This window comes from Atta colombica, unplaced genomic scaffold (assembly GCF_001594045.1).
Source record: "Atta colombica isolate Treedump-2 unplaced genomic scaffold, Acol1.0 scaffold135, whole genome shotgun sequence".
NCBI lineage: Eukaryota > Metazoa > Arthropoda > Insecta > Hymenoptera > Formicidae > Atta > Atta colombica.
In genome coordinates this window covers 1828565-1840628 of record NW_017259223.1, presented here as the reverse complement: position 1 = coordinate 1840628, position 12064 = coordinate 1828565, and the positions used below count along the sequence as shown (strand labels likewise).

Sequence of the window (12064 nt, the reverse complement as noted above, 5' to 3'; positions counted from 1 at the left end):
TACTATAAAAATAAAATTATTTCCAGTAATTATATTCCTTTGTAATTAATTAATAATGAAACATTATTAAAACATTTTTTTATTAATTGTTATTTATTATTATAGTAATTAGTGTCATTACAATACATATATACATATATACATATATATAAATAACTTAGTGTAGCAAATATATTTCAAAATAGCGACGCACCTATTATACTAAAGTTAATCAATTCACACGCCTATATCGGGTTAATGTAATGTTTGTATAATATTTGTAAAGTGAAAGATGAAAATTAAATTGGGACACGAATGACTTATCATGTGTAATAAAGGACCGAAAATCATCGTGCATTAAGAGTTAAAATTAACCATTCGGTTCGTAAAAAAGATCTTGCAAAAACGATTTCTTTCAATTTGTTGTATATTTACACGATAACGAATAATGGAATAATGGAATATTCGGGAAATCATCGTACAAATGAACACCGAAAAATGATTTCTCTTTTAGTGAGAGAAAGACAAGTGAAAAATGTAGAAGAAACTTTTTTATTAATCATGTATATATTTTTTGAGAAAAATTATTTTGATTGCTGACGAACGTGCTCGTATTCACACACATTTAACTGTTGGCATTTGTGTGTGCGTTTGACTTATAAAGACGCTTGTAACCTTGGAGTTTATTTGCTCGATACTACGAAGGTATTATATTATATATAATATGTCACTATACACACACAGAGAATACGCTGTCTATTAATACTAAGTGCTGACATCATTATTATTAACTTATCTTCCGAAAAAAATGATTATACAATTACGAAGACCTGATATGAATACCTTTTCTTAATACTGAAAACTTGTGGCGATAATGTTCCAATTGCACTTATTTATTAAAAATAACTATTTACTATATTCTAAGCAATACGTAATTAAAGAACAGCATAATATCTTCACATTGAAAATAATTCTCGAAAAACGTACAATCAATAAAAAGCTTCTATGTATTCTCTTTTTATTTATTTTTCATTGTGAATTGCTTCATCTCTCAGTCTTATACTTTACAAATTATAATTTATTAAATATCTTACACAATTTTGACTTGAGATTTTTTTCAAATAAGTATTATTTTATTATAAATATTGACTATACTTTAATGTAAAAAAAGAGATAGATGAAAAATATGAAGCGCCATTCTTTAATTGTGTTAACTATAGAGAAGAGAGCGGATTTGTGAAGGTAATTTTAGAAATGTTTCAATTAAATATTTTAAAAGCTTCTCTCTCAATCATTCGCAAATGAATACGATACAATTAATATTCTCCTGTTTAATAATGAATAAATCAACTGTGATCGATATCTTTGCGATGCAACGTCGTTCATAGAGAGGTTTTTTTTTGCAATAATGTTTATATTTTTTAAGGCTTCGCTTGAATCTCACACGATAATAACAAATTCAATTTGCGCATTTATATACATAGCATACGCTCGTCGAGAAGAATCCGAATATATAAAATAAGAGATGAGCGATATTATATTCGATTTTCGATTCTCGCGCGTTCCTCTTTGTATTTGCCGGATAAAACACGGAGATAACGCAAAGATACCGATCGACAGAACATAACAGCTCACTCGCTTAACGCGATACAATACATATGAGAGTGCCGACTGTAGCTTGCGCCGGCGCTGGGGAAAAAAAAAAAAAAAAAAACGGTTTGTGACAACGCTGTTTCATTGGATCGCTCGCGCCTCGCACGATAATACGGAAAACCGAAAACGATCCCGAGAGGATGTAATAGACGAGATAAGGCCCAGCGGCCGCGACGCAACCGAGCTAACGGAAAACCGAATAGTTGGGCTCTAAATCTCGTTGTCAGGGGGTCGAATTCATCGTTTTTCCGACGCATCCGGCTGTGATCCAGCATCGCTCGTGCCGCGTGCGTAATTCGACATTCGAGCGGGGGCAACTGGCGAGCGCGCGTGGCGTGTGGCGCGTGCACGCATGATCCTGCGCTCGTTACCACACTGACAACGTGGACTCGACGACGACTCGCCTGGTCGCCTCCGCGTGCGTGCGTTCGTGCATTCGTGCATTCGTCCGACGCGACGTTCAGCGACGTTCAGCGACGTTCAGCGACGTTCGCGAGACCGCGAGACCGCGAGACGTGCATCCGATCGAAAAATCGGCGTCCCCCTCCTCACCACGTAACGTATCGTCGTAACGTATTGAAAGTCCGTTCGTGTCGAAAATCCGATCTCGCTAGCTGCTGACCGATTAGTGTACCTCTCTTCATCATCCGGCTTCGATCGATCGTCATCAAATTGCGGCGTTTTCTTCGTGATCAAAGTGTAGTTTTTTTGTCGGCGCGATGGTTCATCGCCAGCGTGACGCTTTTATCACGATATGTATGATATCGTCCATCTCGAGCACAACGTATTATTGTGCGTATGTGCGTATGTGTGATGTGTGACGACAACGGGTGGGCAGTGGTGCAAATAGTACAGTTCGACGAACTTATACACGATTCGAATCCTCGTTGTCAATTACGTGCCTCGTGAAAAATATCATCTTTAGAATTAGATTGATTAGTAGTCAATGGAGGACTTAAATATTCGCTTATTCACACTTACGCGAATTCATCGAGTTCCTGGCGATACAACTTGCGACTCGACAACGAACTCTGTGATTCGTTTGTTTTTTGTCCATCCGTGCTCGTCGTATATTCGCCTTGCCAAGTTACATTGTCCACGGTAAAAAAAAAAAAAAAAAAAAAAACGCTGGAAGGTTGTACTCGCGATTATCGCCTGTCTGGCAATAAACTTATAATCGTGAGTGTCGTTCGAAACCTCACTACGGAAACAATGGCCATTGTGATGAGAATTCGGAATAATAAAGTGGTTTATCTGAATATACCTGGTAAGATAGTGGAATATACATATTTGTTAATTTTTCTAAGGAAATTATTATAAACTCGTATTCGCGCGAATACGATTCTGTTGAATGCGCACATCGTGTCGCGCGTTTGCACGTGTGCCGATGTATGTACATGTAATCTTTTAACACGTCAAAATAGTTAGGAACACGTCGTCGAGTTTTTTTTTCAAGTATCGATTTTTAAGATATTGCATCTTCCTTTCTTCCGATCTTTCCGAAAAACATAGGCCGGTATTCATAGTCGATTATTAAGACTGTCTCAATTAAACATAAGATGTTATTAATCAGTCATAAAGCCGTATTAGCATAAGACAATAACTTAAGATGGAACGAACCGTGAATATCGGCCATAAACTTGTTATTGATAATCAATAATTGAATGTCAATAACTAGTCTAATATTTCACTTACGATTGTTGACCCAGTTGAAAATTACCGATGTGCGTTATATTATGTAATTTGATGATGAAATATATAAATATATATCGGATGTCTATACAAATTGTGCAATTGCAATTTCAAGAATATATTGCTTACAAGATAATTATCATTAAAGTACATCTTAATTAAATGAACGAAACGTGCTTTGATTGGATTTTATAACGTGCAGATTTTGTTATAAAGAACATTGGCTAAATAGTTAAGTTAATTAATAAAGTTGATAAATTAAAGTTGAGAATCGATCGTGTTACAAATAGCGTTACTATGAACTTTCGAGTTATTTCGACAAACGTCCCGATCTGTCGATAATATTTTGTGTGTGTTGTTCCGCATTCAAATAAATAAATACCTTCTCGACCTTGTAGTCACTACAAAGTATTCAACAGGTCACGTGTGCTTATCGTGTTTACGTGTCTTACTATCGTATTTACGACTTTAATGCTTGAAACATTATTATAATGCTTGAAACCCAAATTATTTTACATGGAGTTTGTTTAAGTTTGTTTAATTCGTCGCGTGTGTCTACCTACAATAATGTTACGTACTTAAATACACATCGTAATCTTAATCTCACTGCGCTGGTCCATTCGGATTTGAGTGTTTGATTCTAAATATAATTTATTTCTTTACTAATATTTTATTTAAACATATTTTCTCTGATTAATTGAAATTAATAAGGAACTAATGCCCGTATTCATAGTCAGACTTTGTACTAGTGTTTCATCAAGACAAGATTTCTTGTCTTAAAAAGCATTTCTTTTGTCTTTTCTTGATTTTCAAGATAAGAAATTCGTTTTTCTTGTCTTGACATTGTATTTTTTGTCTTAAATTCAAGAAATTCTTGAATTTCTTGAAATTTCTTGATTTTTTTTTAAGCAGGACCCTTGTGACTCTTTAACTACGTCATCTTGTAAGAGATAATAAAAAAACAGGTACAAATTGAATGTCAAGTCGTCTCGTAGTTTACTATGTTTAAATTCATCGTTTAAAAGTGTTCCTATAATGTTTATTATGTCAAATCTATTAATAAAGATTAAAAATATTTCTTAAATTATCATTTTTAATATCATGAGGCTGCTGCCAAATGTAACTATTTCAAATTATTAGATTCCTAAGATTATTAGATATAATAATAATTATTATTATTACTATATATTTTATCAATTTAATCATTCCTGATTTAATTGATACTATTATAGTAGAAGTACGCAGATGTTTATACATAATATATTTTTGCAAGTAATCTCGCAATATTAATTTTATATATATTCCTTTACAATAATGTAAAGGTTAATATCTGATACAACAAGAATGTATCGGTGAATATAATTTAATTTGATTAGATCATAGACAGGGATTTCATTTTTTCAATAATCGATTCAATAATGCTATTTTACTATTTAGTGAAAATGTACGAATATACACTTCTATTATCTGTTATAACCTGTTATAAATATCAATAAATGCAATTGAAAATGTTAAAGCTAAACCTAAAAGTTAAACCTAACTTATTCAAAACTTTTCAAATCAGAAATAAAATAATAAAATATTAAAATAATAAAGTATTAAAAATAGAAACGGAAATTAAAGAAATTTCAAGAAATTTCAAGAAATTTCAAGAAATTTCTTTATTATCAAGACTTATTATCAAGAAATCTTGGTCTTGATAATAATTTCTTGTCTTGTCTTGAAATCAATTTCTTGTCTTGTCTTGAAATCAATTTCTTGTCTTGAAATCAATTTTCAATTTCTTGTTTTGGATTTGTTTTGATTCAAGACAAAACCAAAATAAGATTTCTTGAATTTCTTGATCTTGATGAAACATTACTTAAGCCTTGTACTTAAGGCTTCCTTAAATTTATCTTTAGATGCTCAGCAGCCAATGAAATAATTCGTAGAGTATTTAGAGTATTATAAAGATAAATTTAAGGAAGCCTTAAATATAAGGCCTGACTATGAATACGAGTATAAATCAAAGCTCAATTAGGTTAATAATTAAAATAAAAGGCTAGCTAGATATTAATGCTAATTATAATTAACATTAAACATTTAGATTTAGCTCGTAGTCCTTTATTTTGTCATTTTGATTATTTTTTTTCTGATATTTGATGCCTTCGCTGTTAATCTTTCTTCGCTTAAATCTTAATTTATGTAATCTTTAGTATGATACACAAGATTGAATTCATTCGCACTCATTCGTGTTTTGTGCATTTCTTTCCTTGGAAATACTAGAAGCACTTGGCAAAATAATGATTCCTTCTTTTTTCTTAAAAACACACACACAATTTTGCAAGTACTTTCTAAAAATACTTACTAAAAATACTTTCTAAAAAATATTGAAGTATATAAGAATCACTTAATAATTTTTGTATATTTGTGAAAGTGAAAATTAATCCAGGACACAAACGATCCATCGTTTGTACTAAAGGTTAATATAAAAGTTTTTTTCTGTGAAATTTTTTTTATTTTTTACAGCTTTTTAATTATTGATCCAAACAATATGATTGTATAGTAAATTTGAACAGACCAGCATGCAGAGTTAACTAGAAAAGTCGAGTGGAAAGTCGGATGGAAAAAACGGTGGAAAATTCTGAATTTTACCATTCCAGTCAAATAAACTGGCAGGAACTATGAAAACGATTAATACGTAGTACTAAAAAATGTATTTTTATACTTTTTTATGCAAGAAGATATTAATTACGGAAGTTCAAATAAAAACCAAACGAACTAACAATAATAAACTAATGGCAACAATAAAACCTTATAATAAAATCTTTTTTAATTAAAATTAAAGTGTGAAATACACTTGGAAAAACAGAAACTTTAGAGATAATACAAATGCTATTAAATTGTATATTAATTTTTAATTGCATGAGAAAAACATGATAGTATACAGCAAAAATTTTTATACAATATTTGGTTCGTGTTTACTATTCAATATTTTGACAAGAAACTAATTTATTTATTGATTCTTAATCTATTATCTACGAACTTTATTTTGTATATCGCAAATGATTGTTAGGCCCGTTTTCAATATGATTACCTAAATATTAAAGGTAACCAAGAAATCAAATTTATGAGTGAATTTCATTGATGATTTGTTGGTAACCTTGAAGCTTTAGGTAACCATAAACTACGATGTAGTTTATCACCTCTAATGGTGATATACAATATACAAATATACAATATGAAAGCTTTTTGATTGTTCAATATAATAAATTTTACAAATCTCTTTGAATAACCGTCAAGTTGTTTGTCGTGAAGAAGAAATCAAATATTTTGCGATTGTTATTCTTATCGTCATTAGTAATGAGTATATATCTTACGATCGTTATATTACGACACATATTTGTATAGTTAAGGCTGACTTTTTTCTCAATTAAAGCATATTAAAATTATATGCAATTTAAATCTAATGTGACGATATTTGTGATTTTCAGCGCCGAAATTAAAAGGTAGACCACGAAGAAAACGTAAAAAGCGCAGCGCTTCGCCGGGCGAATCCTCGAACGAGAGCGAAGCTTCAGTGGCGTCGACGTCGAAGAGTACGTCGGCGATCACCAGTCTGGTGATACCCACGGTCGGAAGACCGCCCTTGTCCGGGATACGGCGGAGCGAAAGGAAGACCAGCGCGGAAGAAAAGAAATTCATCACCGACGTGCAGAGTTTTATGAACTCTCGGGGTACGCCGGTCGGAAAGATGCCACTGCTGGGCTACAGGCAGAGTCAGTATCTTGTTATTTTTCCTCGGATTTTCTATCCGATGACCGGTCTTGCCACCGGAAGGGCAGACCGTTTCTCTGATTTTTCAAATTTCTATTCGCGCAATTCCGGTAGCAATTTGGCTGCCAGACTGCAAAGAGCTAAGACAGCAGGGTTTCCTTCTCGCAAATTATATATCACAATTATTTCGTGCTTACGGCTCTAATAATCTTTTTTTTTTTTCTCCATAGTCGATCTGTTCCTGTTCTATACAAAAGTGCAAATGCTTGGTGGTTATGACTCCGTCAGTGCTGGGCGTCTTTGGAAGACCATATACGATGACATCGGTGGTAACACGGGTTCTACTAGCGCAGCGACTATTACACGTAGACACTACGAAAGGTAAAGTATTTTAGCGGATTCTTATCACGCAATTGTTTTTATTTGAGCATTAATATCCCTGTATACAAATATTTAAAAAATTTTTAAATATTTTTTTAAATATAGATTATCCCCTATAAATGGGTTTAAATTATAAAAAGATTTTGTTGTATCTGCAGATTATTATTACCTTACGAAAGGTATCAGCGAGGCGAAGAAACAAAAGTGAGACTGAACCTCGGACGACGTACCAAGAGTATGAGTGCATCCGAAGATTTAGACATCAAGGAGGAATCGAGCGAGCTCTATATGTCGGAGACACCTCCACCAATAGATGTAATTCCTGCGACCACAACATCACCCTTACAACCAATAATGTCAGCAACAACAACGGTAATTGGCAACACTAATTTAATTAACGTGAAACTATATTTAATGCAACTTAATTTTTTCATACCATATCTTTTCCCGCTTGCAGACTTTACTCTTGAGTGAGAAACCCAAAGCCGAAACTGGCAAGACATCCTCGTTACGTAGCGTGCGAGTGAAGCCGGAACGCCTGAAATCTTTGAATACAATAATCGCCAATAATGCGACACCTTCCAGCCAGCAAGCTAGCCAACTGCCAAGTCCACCGCCATCCTCCAATACATCTATCTCGACGCCCAATAGCACACCCTCCACAACACCGACGAATGGTACCAGTAACAATCAGAGTGTCTTGGAGAGGCAGCTCAACAGTCCTTTGATATCCCAACAAGTTCCACCATCGTGTTCGCCACCAGGCTTGCCTGTGACTAGTGTAGCGGCAAACGTGTCGACGGTTGTCACTCTAACGCCTCCACCTGAGAAGGATATGAAGGAGATCAAGTTGGATCCCAAGCAAACAACTTTGCTGGCACAAGGCAAGGAAAATATACCACTATTCGGCGGCGAGAAATTCGCGGAAAAGACGATAATGCCACCAGTCTCCAGATCACCTGAAGTGATTGACCTTGAAAATGAGAATGACACGAGTCGAGACAAAATAATCATTCCCAGCTTTAAGAAACGTAAACTCGAGATTTTGCGTGAAGGCGGTCTCGAAGTTACCGCCGTCGATCTGGACGTGCGACCGAGCGTAATTCAAAGCTGTGTTGGTATGTCGCCGCAACAACATCAACAGCAGCAATCGCCATCATCCTTGCCTGCTACAATGAAGTCTACTGAAGAGAAGCAACCATCGATCTCGCCGTATCCACTTCCAGTTACGCCCAACTCCATTCCTAAATTGATATCCGTCACTGTGACACCCGACATAGGACATATGTTACCGTCGCCGCATGAGCATCAAAATCATCCGCCGCGAATACCAACGATTAAACAATTACCAGTTCATCACAACAATAATAATATTAGCATGATGAATAACAATAATATGATAAACAGTCGAATAATAAATCTCGGTAGCTCGAACAATACCGCGCTATTGCAACTGTATGCGAATGCGAACGTCGTACCATCAACCATTTCGTCTGTGCAACAATCAAGCCATCGTTTCGTTCCACCAAATATTCCAAATGGCAGGTTATTACTACCAAAGGTGACACAATCAAGGTCAATATTTATGCACAATGAAAGGACAGTTTATGGAAATCCCAAAGATATTTTGAACTCTCCTCCAAAATATCACTCGCCGCATCCGCATCAACAACAGCAGCAACAACGCTCGCAGCAACATTCACAAATGAGCTCCAGCAACGACATCGGACAAGGAGGTGTTCTCGATCTGACGCAAAAGAACGAGAAACCGACGTTCCCTAGGCCCAGTCTAGAAATAGTCAGAGTACCTGTAGTGCAGAGGCCTAATCCATTAAATCTGGACGTGCGGAATTCACCCGTAGCTAAGGACAAATTGTCGGAGAGATCTGTCGTCGACTGTCCAAAGCGAATACCTTTCCCTGCCTACCAAAATGTAATTGACAGTCGAACTATCGCGTCGAATAACCTCGAGATTACGCTAGTGAATCCCAAGCACAAAAACAATCATCACGTCATACCGTCTCATGTTCAAATACCGAGTCCACCTAATAAAAATGCGATAGGAACGATAAGTAGCGTGCAAATGAGACAGCAACAATCGCAGCAACAAGTGAACGGAAAGTATACGGTGAGAAATGAGCCTATTTCGCCGTACACACCAAGGAAGCCAAGTCATCCCATCATACCAAACGTACCCAATCTGAATCATTTGAATCATAGTGGAAGTTCATTTCCTAGAATTCAGGCAACGACATTGCAACCACAACAACAAATGAGCATTGATAGAAGGAAAGCGGCTGCGGAGGCCGGTAGGGATCATCAACATCGTAGGATTAGTGAAGGCGAGAAATCATCATCTTTGGCAGCGCAACAGCAGCAGCAGCAGCAGCAACATCATCATCATCATCATCAGGAATCCAGGCAAAACGAGGCTGTGCGGCGACACAGTCTATCCAGCATACCATCGGGATTCGTACCGACGGTACCGCAAAATAATTCTGCTCCCTTTCCTCTGCCACAATTGCCAAACGCGTCCGGCAAGTTCCTACCAATTCTGGACCCCATGTACTACTCCACGTTCTATAACGGTTTGTTCCCACCGCCGATTCCGCCCACGGCCACCGCAACTGCTGCCACCGCGTCGTCGTTTTTACCGCCGGAATTTAACGCATATTACAAGGAATTACTTGCTTCCTCGCAACCAAGACTGACGGGGATGACGGGGCAGTCGCCGCATCAACAGCCGGCCGCTCCAACGTCTAAATAGACAATGGGATCTCAACATTTAGGGTTTCCGGCATAGCGAAAGACGCTTTGATTACTAGAGAGACAAGGATCCGTCGGACTTCTTTGCTGTCGAAATGTATATCAGCAAATGACGCGATATAATGATGAGAGTGATGCGATTTGTTCAAATTATATGTTCAGTTATGTTGTTTTTATTCGATTAAAGCAACAAGACGAAATTATTCACAGTGTTTATTCATGATAGAACAAAGATAATTCCGCAAGGTCTCGCGCAAAGGTAAAATGAAGTATCGGTCACACTAAGTTTAGATGTTATAATGAAAACGAAAATATGTATTCAAATTATGATATATTTCATATCATTACAGTTACAAATATTTCAATTACACATTTGGTGAAATGCAATAATATGTGGGCCTTGTTATGCGCGCATAACATTGTGTCGCTCGATTTGATATAATTAATAAGCTTTAATATATAATTAATATTTTTAAAATAATTTTTAAATAATAACGTACTATAACGTTATATCCAATATGTGCGAGTATATTACAAACCCTTTTTCCGAAATTAGATTCTTGATTCGTACTTGCACGAGACTCTAGAGGATTATCGATATTAAGAAAAAGATGCTGTGATAAAAATATGACACAAACTGTATTGCTATTCAAGGAGAGAGACAGTCGATGGAATCCACAGAAAATCGTTATTTTTATATGTTTATTTTATATAAATTGTTTACGCGCGTTTTTGATTTTCAATTAATGTTATAAGACGAAATATTCTGATTTGGAAACTTGCATTACCTGTGCTATGCTAGAGTTTCCTGATGTCTCGTTGAGAGCAATTACTTTTTTCTTTTCTTCACGTATTTAGATATATATTTTCAAAAACGTATCATTACCGTATTAATTTCAAATTCGTCTTCGAGTCTTTATTTTCGGTTTTCGTTTTGCAAGTGTACATTTTGATTTATTTTGAACGCACCATGTGATAAACCCGATGCGTAAAAAAGAAAAAAGAAAAGAATTATGGCGAACGTGTAGCTGGCGGATCACCGGAATGTATAATGTATTGTTTACTGTGTGTAACGGAGTAAATCTTATGTAGTAACGCTCGCGAAAACCCAATGTACTGTGTATAAGCTAGACAATTTTCATTATAATAAAAAAAGAAACACTCGTACACAATCACATACACACTGCTCTATAGTCACCTCTAACGATATAAGCGCACGTATGCAATATTATAGCAGCGACATGTATATAATGTATATAAACTACGTAAATCATTAAGCTAGACAAATCTTACATTATCTCTCAACATATTACGTAAGAAAGTTAAGTTTAGTAAGTGTACACAGGCTGTCTTGCTCGTGTGGCCAACGATTGTCGTATCGCTGTTTTTCCTTCGGAGGAAAGAAAACGATATTTTTCTTCACATTTCCGATGGTCTCTTTTTTCGCTCGGAAGACATTTGTGACGATCTTTCGTTTTCTAACGCGCCAACGTGTCAACGTGAGGGAGCGCGCGATGTAAGCTTTTCGTTTTATCTCTGTAAAAAGCATCCGGAACCGCGTGCAATCAATTAATTACTTGTTACGCGATCGCTACTAAACGTGATCGAACATCGCGGGCCACCACAATACTTTGGAAACAGATTTTAAAAAATTACCGACGGTATATCCATGTTAAATGTAGGCATATTGATAGAATTTGTTCGTTTTAGGATACTCTGATCAAAAGAATACTAATAAATATGAGAATAACGTTAAAGCATTCGTAACCCTAAGACGTACAAGAGGAAGAAAGATCCGTCGTTTCGGATCGTTCTAGCGAAAAAAAAGAAAATCAGA

The 12064-nt window shown here is 35.7% G+C and overlaps 1 protein-coding gene across 3 annotated transcripts in view; it reads left to right on the top strand.

The window, feature by feature from the left end:
- LOC108684517 overlaps positions 1-10635 on the top strand; it is a 181087-nt gene extending 170452 nt beyond the window's left edge. The window contains exons 4-7 of one of the 3 annotated variants that reach the window (XM_018188870.1): positions 6798-7082; positions 7311-7461; positions 7620-7833; positions 7919-10635. In XM_018188870.1, the coding sequence (XP_018044359.1) occupies positions 6798-7082; positions 7311-7461; positions 7620-7833; positions 7919-10228 (2960 nt within the window). In that variant the 3' untranslated portion in view covers positions 10229-10635. The remainder of the gene's footprint in view (positions 1-6797; positions 7083-7310; positions 7462-7619; positions 7834-7918) is intronic. The other 2 variants (XM_018188871.1, XM_018188872.1) reach the window with 2 other exon arrangements.
- Positions 10636-12064: the final 1429 nt, after the last annotated feature.